Here is a 19,531-nt window from a genome sequence, read left to right on the forward strand (position 1 = left end):
AAGGATGAATTATTCTTCATTTCTTTATTTTTACTCTTTTATGCCATTTTATCCGTTCTTTATAAATTTTGAACATGTTTCTCTATTTCTTTCTATTTCAGCATCCAATAAGTTATCTTTTATTGTAACATTTCACCTTTATAAAACCCACCTTTACATGAGAATAAATCCCTCCAAAAACCTAAAAACATTCAGTTATTCATAAAAAAGAAACCCACGTTCAAAAAATTTACAACTATGATCACAGCTCATCCTTTAATTTATCGTCTTTCTGATTTTCTCTTTTCTTTTCAGAATTTTTCTCTTTCATTGTTTTTTCTTTACTGGTTTCTACTTTCTTTACTTTTGATGTTTCCTTTGCACAATAATTAGAAATGATTTGATCTGCAGCTCTTATTCCAGACAAATAAGCTCCGTGAGCTGTGTTCATGTGTTCTAATGACGTATATTCACCGGCAAAATAAATAAATGGACATACAGGTTTGGTTAAAGAATCAAACATTTCTGGTAAAATACCTGGAAAACAATATAATGTGTAACATGTAGTTATGATAGTACAAATTTTTAAACAGATGGATGGATAGCTTCCAAGACAAGACAATTTATTACAACTTAGGCACACATATGGTGCTACAAGTGGATAACAATTATACATTAACAATAACATAAATATTTTCAAGTGGAAAATCATCAAATTCGAATTTCAGACAAGAACATTTAATGCAATTTGAATATATAAATCCTGAAAGCATAAACATATAGTATATGCCGATATAAACCAGCTTTGTACTGGATTGATACACTGAGCCTAATCTTTAACAAGTGAGTTCATAAGGTAACAGTCTGCAATTGAAGCCATATGGACATACTATTTTGATCTGAGCTGACCAGTCTTTGCTCAAACTCATTTACATCTCATGGTGAGTGGAAAAGCAGCAACTTCCAATTCTGTAGTCTTGGTTTGACTCAGCTTGGAATTGATAATTTTTCAAATTTACCAAGATGCTTTAAGGATGTACTTAGGTGAAATTTTGGAATTTGTGTCAAATGTTCGGACTCCTTCAGGTGACCTATCAATATTTTTAGCTTATCTTTATCCTTAATTGATGCTCTACCAGCTTATGATATGAATTTTAATTTCTTAATTTTTACCTAACCTCACCTAAGTATATCCTTAAGATTGATTGATATTGTTTAATGCCACTTTCAGCATTATTTGCTATATTTTAGTGGTCAGTTGTTATTGGTGGCGGAAGCAGAGAGAACAACAAAACTGGTAATTGTAGTCAATTAAAATTGGTTTGTATGTGCAACGGTTTATTTCTTCCTCTGTGATATTTTATCCTGAGGATAATTTGTCCCGGTTATTTTTTTTCAGGCATGATATTTCACAGGTTGATTTTTTCCAGAGGAGTGAAAATCTATCTGTGTTATGCAGATAGTATGTACCGGTATATATTTGCAGTACTATATTTCACAGAACCGTGTGAAATAGAGTCCCATTAACTACTATGTAAGTTACTCACAATCAATCTATACCTGACTATAATTATAAAATGTTTCACAAAGTTAGACCAGGAAAATATTTTCCTTCGGATAAAAAAATAACAACAACTACTGTGACATTTTATCCTCCGTATCAAATTTCACCCGGATATAATTTTGCTTTACAAATGCACCTACACATGTGGGTTTCAAAATTCACAACATCAGTGTTGCAGGCTAGTGATAAAGTAATGACCTTCTAAGACAACTTGACCACTAAAGCCCTGCAGATTCTTAATATAGATATAGGAAGATGTGGTGTGAGCGCCAATGAGACAACTTTCCATCCAAATAACAATTTAAAAAAAGTTAACCATTATGTTTGGAAGACACTTTAAATAACAACAAAATCTATCTAAACTTCTGCAATATATATCTGAATGCAGGTTTTCCTGAAATTGCAACAAGTAATCTTAACTTTTAAAGATAGTTCTTTAAAAGTAGCAATAATGAATTTTGATTTATTTGTACTAGTATGTTTCAGATTTTAGTATTGCATCCATTTCACTGAACTAGTATAAATTATCGTTAATGGGCAAGCTGAAACCTGAAACCCAGGTGCAAGTTTTTTTTCTCAATACATTAAGACCCATCTAAGATCGGGTACACAGCTTGTTACCAGTCTCTATCTTACACAATACTTTCTAAAGAAAGAATACTTACCAACTTTAGGATATGAAGTAGTTCCTAACACTTTGTTGTCTGAAATCCACTTCGATTTTGTTACAATGGTAGTTGTGACATCTTTCATTTTTTCTTCACCAAATAATTTTGTTAAAATGATTATTGCTGAAAAATACAGAAGGGATATTACACACTTTTGCTTTATTTTTAACTTCTTACCAAGTGGAGATATTTTAACTCATTAACTACAAGCAATATAAGCTAACATGTTTAATCCCGCCACACTCTGTATGTATGTGCCTGTCCAAAGTCATGGGCCTGTTATTTAGTGATTGTTGTTTGTTGCTATTACATATTTGTTTTTGGTCATTATTTTGTTCATAACTTAGGTAGTTAGTTTTCTCGTTTGATTTGTTTTACATTTGTTGTTTCAGGGCGTTTAAGGATGTTCCCTACTCTGTTAAAAAATAACAAGCTTTTTAAAAGACTATTATGAATTGATAGTATATTAATAAAGAAACTAAAAAAGTAGAAAAAAATGGAGGGTCCGTGTGCTAATTTTCGAGATATAAGCCATTTAAAATTTTGACGGGAAATAATTCTCTCTAGATTTTTCATATATTTAACATTGGCACCTTATTTGTTTCAAAAACTACGAAAAAATAACAAGAATTTCATAAAATTTTGAAATATGGCTTTTTAAACGTTATGTAATAAAATTATGAAAAGAAAAGTAGGGGTTAGTGGGCAATTTTTTTTAATGACAATACATGGATAAAACCAGAGGATTCCGAAAATCTGGCAAAAAATCAAAAAATGGAGGAGCAAACATCCTTAATAGCTGTCAATGGCAGTATGGGCTTTGCTCATTGTTAAAGGCTGTATGCTGACCTACAGTATTTTATTTCTATGTCATTTAGTCTTTTTTTGAGAGTTGACTCATTGACAATCATACCACCTCTTCTTTTTTTATTTTTTTTTTATATAAAATCAATATTGGAGGCATTCTTCAGTAATGGACCAATTATTTGAAATATTGACTCTATGGTTTAATGAGGACTTCTGATCCTTCACTGAATACTAGCATGAGGTAAATTTAATACCTTTACTTAAAATAACAAGAGTGCACACACTGAAATGTCTCGCCTTCTTTACTAATCATTGATATTATGTTGATAATCCTAAATACAAAGCTTTATTACGACTGTCACATAAACTTAACATGAAAAATGAAAATGAGGTCAAGGTCAGTTGAACCATATGCCAGGCAGACATGTACAGCTAACAATGCTTCCATACAACAAATATAGTTGACCTATTGCTTATAGTTTAAGAAAATAGACCAAAACACAAAAACTTTACACTGAGCAATGAACCGTGAAAACCAGGTCAAGGTCAAATAAAACCTGCACGACTGACATATAGATCATAAAATATTTCCCTACACCAAATATAGTTGACCTATGACATATAGTATTAGATAAAAAGACTAAAACTCAAAAACTTAACTTTGACCACTGAACCATGAAAATGAGGTCAAGGTCAGATGACATCTGCCCGCTAGACATGTACACCTTACAATCATTCCATACAACAAATATAGTAAACCTATTGCATAAAGTATGAGAAAAACAGACCAAAACACAAAAACTTAACTATAACCACTGAACCATGAAAATGAGGTCAAGGTCAGATGACACCTGCCAGTTGGACATGTACACCTTACAGTCCTTCCATACACCGAATATACTAGACCTATTGCTTATAGTATCTGAGATATGGACTTGACCACCAAAACTTAACCTTGTTCACTGATCCATGAAATGAGGTCGAGGTCAAGTGAAAACTGTATGACGGGCATGAGGACCTTGCAAGGTACGCACATACTAAATATAGTTATCCTATTACTTACAGTAAGAGAGAATTTAACATTACAAAAAATTTGAACTTTTTTTTCAAGTGGTCACTGAACCATGAAAATGAGGTCAAGGACAATGGACAATGGACATGTGACTGACGGAAACTTCGTAACATGAGGCATCTATATACAAAATATGAAGCATCCAGGTCTTCCACCTTCTAAAATATATCGCTTTTAAGAAGTGAGCTAACACCGCCGCCGCCGTAGCCGCCGCCGGATCACTATCCCTATGTCGAGCTTTCTGCAACAAAAGTTGCAGGCTCGACAATAAAATTAGAATATTCAAGAAATTATGGTAAAATTTTCTGTCTATTCGAAATAACATGAAAAATGTGGCACACACTGAATATGTTATTTCAAAGTGTACAATAGATTTTTTATGTTATTTCGATTAGACAGAAAATATATCACAGTCATTCCTTATAATTTAATTCTGAAATTCCATTTTAGTCAGGAGTAAGTGATGAAAAAATGTTGATGAGGTCATGGTAGCATGCCAAAGTCATGCCTCTTTACTGGATAATGACAATTTAGAAATTGTGTGTGGGCAATTTGAATATATTGTGTTAGATAGAGTCAATTGTTTTTTTTTCACTCCTTATTGGAAGTTAGAAGTCCCTTTTCACCAAATTAAACTTTAAATTTTATGAGAGTACCAAAAACCAACTTCCACCATTGAACCTCGATATCATGAACAGGTTGGCAAAGTATTACCCGCCCGGAAATTGATACTCCCAGAAATGGGTAATACTGGGCATTACTGGGCAATATGATTTTTTAAGCATTTGTGTTTGATCACTGAATCCTCTATACAATTCAGACCAGTATTTTATATTACCCAGTATTGCCCAATATTACCCACTAAAACCTAGTAAAACCCGGGTTTTCCCAGTATTTCCCACTGGGCTGGGCAATACTCATAAAACCCGGGTTTTTGCCAACCCTGATCATGAAACACTATCAGCAAATCGGAAAATTTAAAATTAAATTATATAGTTATATAAGACATCAAGCCCTCCTGCATTATCACTATGTTTAGCTACAGTGAACCCCAAAATCTAGGTAAAATTTATCATATATATAGTAAACAGCTCACTTGATAATGAACATGTGTAATATGTTTCATCAGAGCTCAAAATAAGCTGCGTATTTGCGTGATCACGCAATACAAATAATTAAGAACCCAATGTGACGTGTGTCATGTTGTCATATTTTTTTTCGAATTGCTTGGGATTCATCATAACATACAATGAATTAAAACGAAAGTTAATGTCCGGTAAAAATATTGAATAGAAGCATGTTTGCAGCTTCTTTGGAATAGCTCAGGGAAAGTAATTATGATAACCAAACTCGGCTAGTGTTTTTAGGAAGCGCCCATCAAACACACGTGCATGTTTGCATACCTTAACGAGAACATTGCTAATAAACACAGGGTTTCATCAAAAATGAAATCAGTTAAAACCAGATGCTCCGCAGGGCGCAGCTTTATACGACTGCAGAGTTCAAACCAAGAACATTGGGGCAAGTATGGACACAACATTCAAGCTTGATACAGCACTGAATTTGGATTGGGATTAAAAGTTGACACAACACAGGTTTCTGACACATAATGAATGTGGTCTAAGAACTTAAACTTAAAACTTTAAATTTTAAATTGGACATTACCTATTATGGTCCAATATCCAAAATCTAAATACATGGTTAGATTCAGCATATCAAAGAACCCCAAGTATTCAATTTTTGATGAAATCAAATAAAGTTCAATTTTGGACCCTTTAGACCTCAATTTGGACCAATCTGATAACCAGGCCCAAACACCAAAAATCTAAATACATGGTTAGATTAAGCATATATCAAAGAACCCCATATATACAATTTTTGTTGAAATCAAACAAAGTTTAATTTTAGACCACAATTTGGACCAACTTGAAAACTGGGCCTATTATCAAAAATCTAAATACAAATTTAGATTCAACATATCAAAGAACCCCAAGGATTAAATTTTTGTTGATATCAAACAAAGTTTAATTTTGGACCACGATTTGGACCAACTTGAAAACTGGGCCCATAATAAAAATTATAAGTACATGTTTAGATTCAGCATATCAAAGAACCCCAAGGATTCAATTTTTGTTGAAATCAAACAGAGTTTAATTTTGGACCCCAATTTTGACCAACTTGAAAACTGGGCCAATAATCAAAAATCTAAGTACATGTTTAGATTCAGCATATCAAAGAACCCCAAGAATTCAATTTTAGTTAAAATCAAACCTAGTTTAATTTTGGACCCTTTGGACCTTAATGTAGACCAATTTGAAAATTGGACCAAAAATTAAGAATCTACACACACAGTTAGATTTGGCATATCAAAGAACCCCATTTATTCAATTTTTGATGAATTCAAAAAAAGTTTAATTTTGGACCCTTTGGGCCCCCTATTCCTAAACTGTTTAGACCAAAACTCCCAAAATCAATCCCAACCTTCCTTTTATGGTCATAAACCTTGTTTTTAAATTTCATTGATTTCTATTAACTTATACTAAAGTTATGGTGCGAAAACCAAGAAAAATGCTTAGTTGGGCCCCTTTTTGGACCCTAACTCCTAAACTGTTGGGACCTCAACTCCCAAAATCAATACCAACCTTCCTTTTGTGTTCATAAACCTTGTGTTTAAATTTCATTGATTTCTATTAGCTTATACTAAAGTTATTGTGCGAAAACCAAGAATAATGCTTATTTGGGCCCTTTTTTTGGCCCCTAATTCCTAAACTGTTGGGACCAAAACTCCCAAAATCAATCCCAACCTTCCTTTAGTGGTCATAAACCTTGTGTCAAAATTTCATAGATTTCTATTCACCTAAGCTAAAGTTTAAGTGCCAAAACCAAGAAAATGCTTGTTTGGGCCCTTTTTGGCCCCCTTATTCTTAAACTGTTGGGACCAAAACTTCCAAAATTAATCCCAACCTTCCTTTTATGGTCATAAACCTTGTGTTTAAATTTCATAGATTTCTATTCACTTATACTAAAGTTATAGTGCGAAAACCAAAAGTCTTCAGTCACTGCAGAAGACAAAGACGGACGACGACGCCAAGGTGATACCAATATACGACCAAAATTTTTGCAATTTTTGCGGTCGTATAAAAAGTGAAAGGCCAAATCAATGATGACATGATTATGTAGTTGGAAAGCATCAGAAACCAAAAGTTCTAAGAAGGAACAACTTAACCCAGATTTATGTAAATTGAATTAAACCAAAATATTCATTATCACTGAACTAGTATATGTATTTGTTTAGGGGTCAGCTGAAGGACGCCTCCGGGTGCAGGAATTTCTCGCTGCATTGAAGACCTGCTGGTGACCTTCTGCTGTTATCTTCTCTATGGTCGGGTTGTTATCTCTTTGACACATTCCCCATTTCCGTTCTCAATTTAAGTATAATTTTACGGTTTATATACTATTTTCTTCATTTTAGTTGATGAGTGAATACACATATCCGTTTTTTACAGTTTATATAAGTTGTGAGAAAATACAAAACTTGCTGAACGTTTGAAACGGGACACAAATTAAACGTACAATTTCTCGTCAGTGAATAAACCAAATAAAACAAAGAAAGAAACATATTTATGATGGGAAGACATCTGAAGTTGATATTGCCTAAATATTCAATATTGTGTTGATGAAAAAAAACAATACATGGTGAAAAACCCAATTTGATATTTGCTTGAGGGGTTAATTGGAATCGATAATGCAATTAAAAAACTTTATCACCCAATTACATAAGAAAATGGTGGGTAAAAAAACCAATTTGTGAATTTTTATCTAGAGCTCTGTTTCATGTTGGTGTGAACGCAAACTATATCTTAAAACAAAACTTTTATCAACCCTATACACGACAGACAGACAGATAAATGATTAGAAGAAAGAAACAACAAACTGGAAACATAACTCCCTTCTCAAAGCATAAAATACTGATCACCATGTTAATTTGAGCAATTCCTGTTATTAATCATTCTTCCTTTAATTTGTTTTGATGCATGTGTTGTTCAAATAAATCTTGCATATAAGATTGAATTACCTCCCTTTGAGCATTTTGGGAATTTGCCGTTATATAGATAAGTTCGACTGTCCTTTTAATTGATATCTATTTTTTGACATTCAGCTTGCTGCATCTTCAGCAATATATAATGACAATCTATGAATTCACAGTTAATTGGTTTTGTAAACATCCACAACAGATACAAAGCTATTGATATTTTAGTTTAGCCCAAATAAAATAATATTATATCTTTCAAAAAAATAGGGTAGGTGGGTAGGGATTTTTTTTACATTGAGTCTATGGGATAAAAATTCTGACTTTAACAGTGCTTATTGAAGAACACGCAAAAAAACTTTAAGGTAGGGCCACACTTAAAAATATTTTGGTTTGCCCAAACCCTACCCAAAGGTTGAAACAGTGGTTAGGTAGCTATAGGTAGGCATTTTCTTTTTTTTTTTCAAAAAAAGAAATTGAAGTATCAGATGTTTATTAGTCTGCATGCCTATTTGATTAAAAAAAACTTTTCCAAATCAGGACAATATAAGAATTTGAGTAGTCAGCTTTTTTCTGGGTAGGTAGCGTTTGGGCAAACAAACCTATTATTTATTATGGCCTAGGCTATTTCTAAGCTTAAAATGAAGGATAGGTAGTGAATTAGGAAACACACATATTATTTTATTTGGCCTTACTAAGATCTTTTACATACCATTTTCTTTGATTTCATCATCTGTCATATTTTCAAACCTGACGGCTGCTTGATCATGTAACATTCCCATCAGTAAGGGTTTGTTGACATAGCGATGTAAATTGACCCAAGTCTGAAGCATCCCCATTTCGTCTTGGTTACTGGTTACCATGGTAAATATACCTACATCTTCTGGCCAAAATACTTTGTTGAACTGTAAGACTAGTTTATTACTAAATCCAATTCCTGGAAAGGAAATACAATGTAGAACCATTTATCTTTTGTGTAACATATTGTTGAATATACATGATTTTATTTATGGTTTACGTAATTTACATTCAACGTAATCGAAGAACTTAGGGTCAGTTTTCTGGTTTTAATTGTAAAACAATTGTTATATCAATAAAATTGAGAAAGGAAATGGGAAATGTGTCAAAGCGACAACAACCCGACCATAGAGCAGACAACAGCTGAAGGCCACCAATGGGTTTTCAATGTAGTGAGAAACTCCCACACCCGTAGGCGTCCTTCAGCTGGCACCTTAAAAAAATATGTATACTAGTACAGTGATAATGGCAAAGCTTTTTAAAGGTGACTATGTGGTGTGGGTTTTGATCAGTGCTAAAGGCCCTATAGTGACCTCTAGCTGCTAACTTCTTAACTCTATGTGTTTTGACTCTGCTGGAGAATTGTATCATTAATAATCATAACACATCTCCTTCACTTCACATGTATCATTCTGAAGTTGAAAAGTTCAATTTTCCTTGTCTGAAAATATCAATCTGTCTGTCCTACCAGTAATTTGAGCAAGTGTTCTTTTTTACATTTTTTTTTATCATATTTTAAGTTTTCCAGAAGGGTAAAATGGATATTGAGCAGTTTTATTCAAAGGAAAAAGGGAACAGCTAGTTAAATCAATAGTTGAAAAGTTCCTGAACAATGTTTAATCTGTAAATATTAATGAAACTGTCATGACTGTGGATTTATTGCTGGATACCAATTTTCGTGATTTTCTTAGTACAGGTTTACCACAAATTCAAATCTTCAACAAACTACAAAGGAGTAGGTCCGGTAAGGACTGATTTTGGCCTCAAATTTCAGGTTCATCTGACGAAAGATTTTGACCACTTTTTAAACACTTAATTGTCTATTTCATTTGAATCAATTAGTTTATGTGAAAGATTTTAACTGATTTTGTCAATAAAAACGACCCGATTCAAGCTCAAATATGAAAAATCTACCAAATATGCCGAAAAATGTCACTTTTCAGATGGTTTTCGTCAAAAATGAAATTGGCCACATCCGTGTTCATCCTCAATCTTTATATATGTTATGTATTATCATAAAATACAACTTACATTTTAATATTAAGGATGAACATGAATGCGGCCACTTTCGTTTCACACGAAAACCGTCTAAAATTTAACTAAAATGCTAGAATTGTGAAGATTTCAGTAATTTAGCATGACTTGATGGTGCTAGTACCGGATATATGTGCATTGTATTGTCAAAAACAGCCCATATTTATGTAGCAGAACCATTTTACTGTACAATAAATAACTAAAAGTTTACATTTTAACAATTTTGTAAAACTGCTATATTTTGGGGCCAAAAAGGGGTCTTACTGGACCTACTCCTTTTCTATTGACTTTGTATGCAGAGATTGGCAAATCCATGGAATCAAATATCCACAAAAATGCAAATTTTCCACAATCCACGAAGATTGATACCAACAAAAATAAGAGAATCCATCGTACATGTTTTTACCTATATTTTTTATAGTTTTCTTCCATCCTTTAGGTAGAGGAGGATCAAATATAACTGTTTCTGTTTTTAATACTCCTAAAGGGAGGGCCACCACCACAGCGTCAGCATCATACTGCTTTAGATCTCTGGTTCTCACCAAAACCTTGTTTCTTGTCTTGTTCACCTCAATCTGTCGTACTGGTTTCCTTAGCTCTACAGATAGTGTGCTCTCCTTTCTTTGTCCTCCTACAAGGCTAAAACAGTATCATAAATAGTTCTATAATTTTTCTTAGGCCTAAAAAAAAAATGTTGTGTTTCCGGTCACCCGACCGACCGTCCTTCAGACCCCCGACTCAATAGTTTTAAAGCTGATGTGGGAAAAAAAAATAATTTGTATACCTACCGACCGTTTTTTCTGAAAGAAAATAAAAAATTTTAAGTCCCTCGATCTTTTTATCGCCCCAAAAGAGAACAACGCTAATTTTAAACTCGAGGCTTATTTTTAGAATGTACTGGAAAATGGAATCTTCTTGGCTAATTATATATGCGGGAGCATGCGCAGTAGTTATTTTCGTTTGTCAGTGTTTGAACATGGCAACACAACGCGTCCTATTCAATGTTCAACGCGGAAAGTGTGACCATTTCACGGAGAAAAAAATATTTCTAAATTTAACAGAAAGTAACACCTTTTTTGACATTAGCAATGAAATTCATCCAATGTCTAACGTCGATGAATAAAAAATACACAACACAAATTTTGTGATCGGCCACCGGCAAAAATGACTGGACCGAGATTGATGACAATAACACAACTGTTGGAACAATGCAATCTTTTGGAATTAAATTTATCAAATTTTCATGCCAGACCCTTCTTCAAAATGAACCTGATATTAATCCATCTGAAACTGGTAAGCCAATCAACGCTTTAGACATTCTGATGAAAAGCCACAGATGCTTTGCCAAAAGAAAGTGTCCTGCCAGGTACAGTGTATATAATATATTTGTCTATCTGTAGGTTTTGGATGATGTTTGGTTGATGTTCCTATAAATGAATCTGCCCCACATCTTCTCAATTTCTTTCTCTGACAATCCCAAACTTTTGGTCCTGAAATAGGGGAATTGGGTTTAAAAAGCTAATTTCCATGGGGAAGTGCTGCCCAATTTTTTTTTAGGTTTGGACTTAGTTTTTTTTTCAGGGGTATTTTAAAAGGGGTAAACTATTAAAGGCTGATAAAAACTCACACAATAATCTTGAAAATTGTCAAATGGTCTTAAGCAATGAACAAAGTGTCCATGCCTTTAAACAAAACCGAGACAGCAATGAAGCATATTATAAAAAAAGAAAAGAAAAAAAAAATCCCTGCCTACTGTCCCTTCAAAATTTCAAGGGGGTGATCGGAAACACAACATTATTTTTTTAGGCCTTACTTTCACTACCATCTCACATGTATATAAATCTGTGCACCAAACTTTAAGAAGACTGTACCTTGACCTATGGTTTACTTTTACAAATTGTGACATTGGCACTCATACCACATATTCTTATATCTATATTCTGTTTGTCCCTGCCTGGGATCAAAGATTGAAAGTGATAATGAGCAGTTAATTATAAGAGCACATTCAAGACAGGGTAATCTGTATTCGTGTTAGTAGTTTTAAAACATGGTTTCCAATTTTTTTAACTTTTAAAACTAAAAAAAAAAAAAAACTTGATAACAAAAAATGTAACACTTACATGTCAACAATTTGATCAAAGCCATCAACTACAGCTGTATCCCAACCAAATTCTTTTTTAGGATCAAACAGTTGTGTGGAGTGATCAGCTAGAGACATAGTGTAATGTGATTCCAGTACAGATGACAGCAAGGTTTTGTCAGCAACTGTATCTTCATCTCGTAAAACACTTTGTATGGCTTTCTTTAAATCTAAGTCTCTTCCACTGTCTGTTGCTTTTTGCATTGCTTGCAGAGTTATCTGAAGTGAAAATACAGAAATCTGAAGTAAAACTCATAAAGGGGGATATGTGCATTGACAAAATTTAAACAGGAAATAATATGGTCATTTTGACATAAGCATGATTGTTTTGTCAAAATCAGGAAGATGGTTTATTTAGGTGTTTTTTTTCATATTTTGTCATGTTGAGACCTCTTACAGCTGAATATATGTCAATGGTATGGGTTTTGCTCATTGTTGAAGGTCATAGTCATTAGGCCTCTATACTATTTATGCTTTGACTGCACAAAGAACACAATATTTAACAATTTTCAAATGCTGAATATGAAGAATAATGCTAAAGATGCTATTAAAAATATAATGCACATTAAATTTGCCATTTAGCTGTATCATTGATGACTACAATAAAATTGTTAATATTATCTAAATTCTCAACTTCCAGCTGTAAATTGTATATAACCATGATGGCTATACAATCTAAATTATTATATGATTATTTTTTTAGATTATTGATTTATCTCCCTTTGTTCAATTTCATAAATATCCCTATAGCCAGGGTCAAAGGTTATAATGTGTTATCCTTAGTTACTACTGCATTCTTATGATTCTAGAAATTCATATTAGGGAATATGAGAAGCAAATGAAATACCAAAGAAAAGCTGAGATGAACAATATTTTTTATCCTTTTAACGCAGTATTTTCATCAGATTTTATCCACTTTTTCATTGATTCATACAAAAATACGGGTACAATTTTTATTTCTCTTACACCATATACACCAAAAATAACAATTCTCTAGCTTATATGTAAAAATTACTGGTAAATCGTAACATATGCTTGCAGCTGATATCAAATAAAAGTAATGAAATTTTTTTGCCAATCCTGATACTGCCTCATATAACATGTACAATACAAAATTATATTTGTCAAAATTATGAAAATTGATTCCATTCAGTAATTAACCGTACTTTATAAAATTCTGTAAATATTTTGTTGGCATCATCCCCTGTATAAACTTGTCCCTTCTCTGGAAAGTGGAGTTGGACACTTCCTGCCGATTTAACTGCCAGTTCCCCGTCAGATACTATCTTAGCCAATGGATTGTCTTTTACCATGGAGTTCAACCAGTTAGCACCTATATCTACTTCCATTCCTGATATAAACATGATAAAAGAGGTATTACTGGTAAAAAATAATCAATGGAGTTGTTTTTATGCCCCACCTACGATAGTAGAGGGGCATTATGTTTTCTGGTCTGTGCGTCCGTTCGTCCGTCCGTTCGTTCGTCCGTCTGTCCCGCTTCAGGTTAAAGTTTTTGGTCGAGGTAGTTTTTGATGAAGTTGAAGTCCAATCGACTTCAAACTTGGTACACATGTTCCCTATGATATGATCTTTCTAATTTTAATGCCAAATTAGATTTTACCCCAATTTCACGGTCCACTGAACATAGAAAATGATAGTGCGAGTGGGGCATTCGTGTACTGAGGACACATTCTTGTTTAACTTAGTGTTACTGTAGAACAAATTACCAGCATTAATTTTTACTGTAAATAATGTTTTTCATATGATAAGTATGAATCTCATATGATCTGCTTAATTAGGAAACCTTTGCTATGATTGGTTCTAAGTGCTTTGGTGATGATATTTTTGGCAATTTCATTTTTTACATAGATCATGTTCACTGGACTACTTTCCCAACCAGAAAATGGAAATCATGAGTCCCACAATTAATGTTACAAGTTTAAAACATGTAAACATAATTTACAATCAACATGATCAATGCCATGGTTATGGTAAATGTGGATAAACTGAATTTAAGGAATTATAATTTATTAACCATGTTAACTAAATATTATTGTTATACAGTGACACACCATGTATACATGTATACATTCACTAGACACTAAACTCTTTGGATTTTTTTTGTTTGCTATCTTAGTCATAGATTCCGCTTAAAAACTGCTGCTTATCAAATTTACACAGAGTTAGAATTTATAAAACAACATGCATAATAAAAGAAACCTTAAACAGTTTTTAATTTGGTATACAAATACATATTTGTATATACATGACTTACCTTTTGCCAATTTAAACGATGAACGATCTGTGAATATCCTGCCTCCGTACCTCTCCCTCCTGGCCTCTAAGACATTGACCACAAACTGACCAGTATTCTGTAACTTCCTAGCAGCAGCAAGACCAGCTATACCCCCTCCAACAATAACCACTTGTTTCTGTGCCCCTTCATTATTGGAGTTATCTCCCATTACAACAACAATTATGCTGATCTTTAATATCAATGTCATACATTTCTTGCAATCTGAAGTTAAAATATGACATATTGGTAAAGGGGAGTTCGCTTCTTAGTTTCAAAATAATTAACTTTTCAAAACACTAGCTTATCATGCTTATATTGATAGGGGATTAACATGATTAATAAAGGAATCAAAAGAGCAAAAAAAATATATAGGTCAATGTGCTTGTTTTCGAGATAATAGCCATTGAAATTTTGGCGGGAAAATATTCTCTCTTGACTTTTCATAGCTTTATCATGTTTATCATTGACAAGTTTAAGGAACTATTAAAAAATAATTAAAATTTTATACATGTAAAAGATTTATAAACAGAAAAATCGGGGTCAATGGGCACATTTTTTTAAGGCATTCAAATAGATAAAACAAGAGGATTTCGAAAAATCTGACAAAATTTCCAAAACATGACGAGCAAACTTCCTTAACATGCTTAACAACTAATCAATGCTAAATGAGTAGATGTTCCGTTTTGTATTTGTCATGGTTGTTATGAAAACTGTTTTGTACCTTCAGGCTCATTATCATTGTAAAAAAATGTAAAACATGTTGACAGAGAAATACATGTTTGTCTTGTCCATGTTGTCTGTATTCAACTTTGAGTAAAACTTAAATGTTCTCAAGATTATAGTGGCAATTTTTGAACATGTGAACTGCTTTTTAAACAAACATGCAAAACGTGCAAAGTCAATGTACCATGACTGAATGACAGTAACAACAAACTCTGTCAGGGGTACTACTTGTACAAGTAATTTTTATTTACTTGAAGAAGTAAAAAAAATGTACACATAATGTTTGAATAATCTCCCCTTGATTTTCTAAAAAAATTCACTTGTATTAAGTAAATTTTTCTTACAATCCCACAAAAACTCTCAAGTTTTGAGACATAAAATCATGCCTCAAATGAATTTTCCCAGGTTAGCTCATTACTTTTTATTAGAGTTCAATGTTTCTTCCCATTAATTTAACAAAGAAACTGATTGTGCAAAGATCTTTTGTATTTGCACGCGTAAGGCCTTCAAAAATTGGGATTTTCATTGTCCATGAAATTACACTTAAATGATTACTAAAAACATGTGCAAAGGGCAGACAATTTAAAATTCTATTAGAGCAAAGAAATCCTAAGAATTTAAGAAAAGAAGATAGGATGACTTTTTTACTTAATATACAAGTAAAAAATTCTGAATGTCTTTGTGCATTATCATATATATTTTTACTTCTTCAAGTAAATAAAAATTACTTGTATAAGTAGTACCCCTGACTGTAAAATGAGATATATGCAAATGCTGATAAAAACAAATTCATGTACCTAATATCATGAACTTACATGTACAATAATTGGTTCCCCTTTATAAACTGATATAATTACAAACTTAAAAGTAAATAGACCATGACTGAGGGATGGGGAAAAATAATCTGAAACATGTGAAATGAGCTGTGCTAATGATACATTGTAATGCAACTGCATACCAATTATCATGGACTTTTCATAACATGCATTCGTTGTTCTCCTTCTACATGATATATTGACCTAATCACAACTTTAAACATGCATACAATATATATCATGTTAATATATATATATATGACCATTTCGGGTTTACTGTTGCTATAACCTGATCAATGACAATGGGAAAATATCACAGAATATTAATGAAACCTGGGTCTGCATACTATTTTGTTGTTTTGTAATCAAACTATTTGTTGATCATTGAGGTTGTTTAACTAAAACCTGTTGCTTTTGTCTTGTTTTTTTTTTTATATTTTTCTACTTTTATGCTAGTTCAGATTACTCTGATGTCCAACCAATGGCTGTTTTGCCAGACAAGCTGGGGTCGTGGGTTGCCAGAGCTTGTCCCATATCAAAAAGTGGATATTTTCCCATGCAATATTTTGTGGCGACTAATGGCCTTGGAATTGCCGTATATAAATCAGGTATCATTTTTTCTTTTTTCATTATCTCTTCATTTATGTAAGTTTGAGGTATATATGATAATATGAATTAACAATGTTCCACATGACATGCATGATGCCAAGCAAAATATTTTTACTCATCCTCAGGCAACAAAGGAGTAGGTCCGTTAAGGACCGATTTTGGCCTCAAATTTCAGGTTCATCTGACGAAAGATTTTGACCCCTTTTTAAACACTTAAGTGTCTATTTTATTTGATTCAATTAGTTTATGTGAAAGATTTTAACTGATTTTGTCATTAAAAACGATCCAATTCAAGCTCAAATATGAAAAAGCTACCAAATATGCCAAAAAATGCCATTTTTCAGATGGTTTTTGTCAAAAATGAAAGTGGCCGCATCCGTGTTCATCCTCAACCTTTATATATGTTATGTATTATCATAAAATACAACTTACATTTTAATATTAAGGATGAACACGAATGCGGCCACTTTCGTTTTACACGAAAACCGTCTAAAATTTAACTAAAATGCTAGAATTGTGAAGATTTCAGTGATTTAGCATGACTTAATGGTGCTTGTATCCGATATATGTGCATTGTATTGTCAAAAACAGCCCATATTTATGTAACAGAAGCATTCTACTGTTCAATTAATAAATAAAAGTTTACATTTTAACAATTTTGTAAAACTGCTATATTTTGGGGCCAAAAAGGGGTCTTACAGGACCTACTCCTTTTAAAAAGACTCAAAAAATTTCTTGTCCGGTTGGTCATATGTACAAGTCCGGCTAGTCAGGCATTGCATTTCAACATCCCTGCATCTTTTAAAAAATGTCCAGAGAAGGACTTACTCTTATAGTGAAATTTTTCTGTAGCGTGGGGTGCTCATTTTCGACATATCTTTCCATGTTTTCCACAGTTTATGTTCAGGTCTATATGTTTTTGAAGTATACTGATATTTCTATATGAAGATAACTTCAAATGCAAAACATTCCTAAGCTCGAGAGAGAGAAGCTCCACTGTGATAGTTGAGTTTGGTATATTTTTACCCCGTTATTGATAGGATTTCAAACTCCTGTGCTCTGACGTCCAACAGCTGTTTTGCCAGACAAGTCCCACGGCCCTACATGAAGCTTGTCTGGCAAAACAGCCGGTGGACATCAGAGTAACTTTGATCTATAAAATAGAACACAACAAAGTGGCTGTAAATAAAGAAGGTCGTCTTATGCAACCAACAGGACTGTCGAGGAACATGCACAAAAATTTTTCCAAATTCCAGCATCCAGAAGTGATTACAGGAAATACTCATTTTCCCCAAGAGGCCTTTAAAGCGGTATCAGGTCCATTCACACCCAATACACTTTCGCACCCTATACGTTCGCACCAGCACCTTCGCACCCAATTTTAAATCAAATTCCCGGCCCCAAATTCCAGTTGAATAATTTATTATGAGAAAATCAAGACTGTTGTTTTTAATTGATTTGATGTAAATACTGCATGTATGAGCTTGGTATGAGTAAAACATTGAAGATTTTAAATGAAAAACACAAAAGATTTTAACAGCTTGGCCATTTTGATCTGAAACAATCAAACATAAAATTATAGCAAAACACTAACCAAAACATGATTAATATTTATTCAACATAAAAAAAAACGTTCTCACTTTAATTTCAGACAATGACAACAAATATACTTATAGGAATACACTTGCCAAAACTTGATAACAAAGTTATTAAACACAAAAGCAATAAAAATTGCGAACGTGTAGGGTGCGAAAGTGAAAGGGGCTGCCACCAATCTAAATTATCAAATTGGGGGGTGGGGTCGGGGAGGGGGTCTGCATGCGCACCTAAGTCATGGCATACTAATGATGATCAGCTCGTTGATTGTGGCCTTTATCAGGCAGAAGCAGAAGCAGAGTAAATAATTTATCATTGACCATGTTGACGTGTAAGTGTTTTATCTGACGGTTAGTTTACAGAAAATATAACAGGTGTACCCGTTTGGGTTTGTCCTTAAAATGGCATTCAATTTTGTATATACCCATATCTTTTTGAATTGTGTAGTACACGTTTATATCAGGAAACAGTTTTGCAAAATAAGTTTTGAACACAGAGGAAACTGGTTTTTATTTTTTTTAAATTAGGCTAAGCTCTAAATAAGGTTTCAACTGGAAACCAGTTGAACAGAGGTTATGCTAGAAGGCGGAAAAACGTTTCGAACCAAGCACAAATAAGTGAAAATCTTTGCATACATTTTGTGTTTTAAAAACAGCATTACATACTATGAAGATATACTACTCGCATGTTCACCAGATAAATGATACACGAAGTCCTCACCCAACGCACTTTTTGCAAGTATAGTATTGAAGATTCCGTTTTTCTCATAACTTATTTGTTCAGCATAACAGAAGTTCCAATAGAAATTGTATTACCATATCATCTGTTGCTATTGTAACTTAAATTATGAAATGAACTCCTACTTCATGAAACAGCACCTTGCTAGTAAACATATTTAATCGGACTGCCAACGTAAATATGATTAATTTTATACAACTTGATAGTCAGATAGTGAGGCAATGCAGAAAAAAGCAATTAAAATTACAGTGATTAAATTTGTTTTTTATTCTTATCTGTGGATTACTCTCATATTCCGGCATTAAAACTCTGACTTGGACTTTTGTCAACCAGAAAAAAAACCCAGATTGTTCTATAGTTAGACTGAAATATATTATAGCTTCGGATTCAACATTTTATAAACAGAAATATCCGCCCTTAAATACATTTCGACACGAAGCAT

The 19,531-nt window shown here is 33.0% G+C and overlaps 1 protein-coding gene across 2 annotated transcripts; it reads right to left on the reverse strand.

The window, feature by feature from the left end:
- Positions 1–18: 18 nt before the first annotated feature.
- On the reverse strand, positions 19–18,856 carry LOC139497329 (uncharacterized). 2 transcript variants are annotated; one of them, XM_071285534.1, is made up of 8 exons: positions 18,776–18,856; positions 14,588–14,830; positions 13,479–13,663; positions 12,293–12,531; positions 10,579–10,811; positions 8,833–9,057; positions 2,209–2,334; positions 19–516 (listed from the first exon to the last, which is right to left on the reverse strand). In XM_071285534.1, the coding sequence occupies exons 1-8, from the start codon at positions 18,777–18,779 to the stop codon at positions 242–244; spliced, it is 1,530 nt and encodes a 509-aa protein (XP_071141635.1). In that variant the 5' UTR covers positions 18,780–18,856; the 3' UTR covers positions 19–241. The 2 variants fall into 2 exon arrangements, with proteins under 2 accessions (XP_071141635.1, XP_071141636.1); XM_071285535.1 differs by having other exon boundaries at positions 107–516; positions 18,732–18,836.
- Between the last annotated feature and the right edge of the window lie 675 nt (positions 18,857–19,531).

The sequence above is a fragment of the Mytilus edulis genome, chromosome 12 (assembly GCF_963676685.1).
Source record: "Mytilus edulis chromosome 12, xbMytEdul2.2, whole genome shotgun sequence".
Lineage (NCBI taxonomy): Eukaryota > Metazoa > Mollusca > Bivalvia > Mytilida > Mytilidae > Mytilus > Mytilus edulis.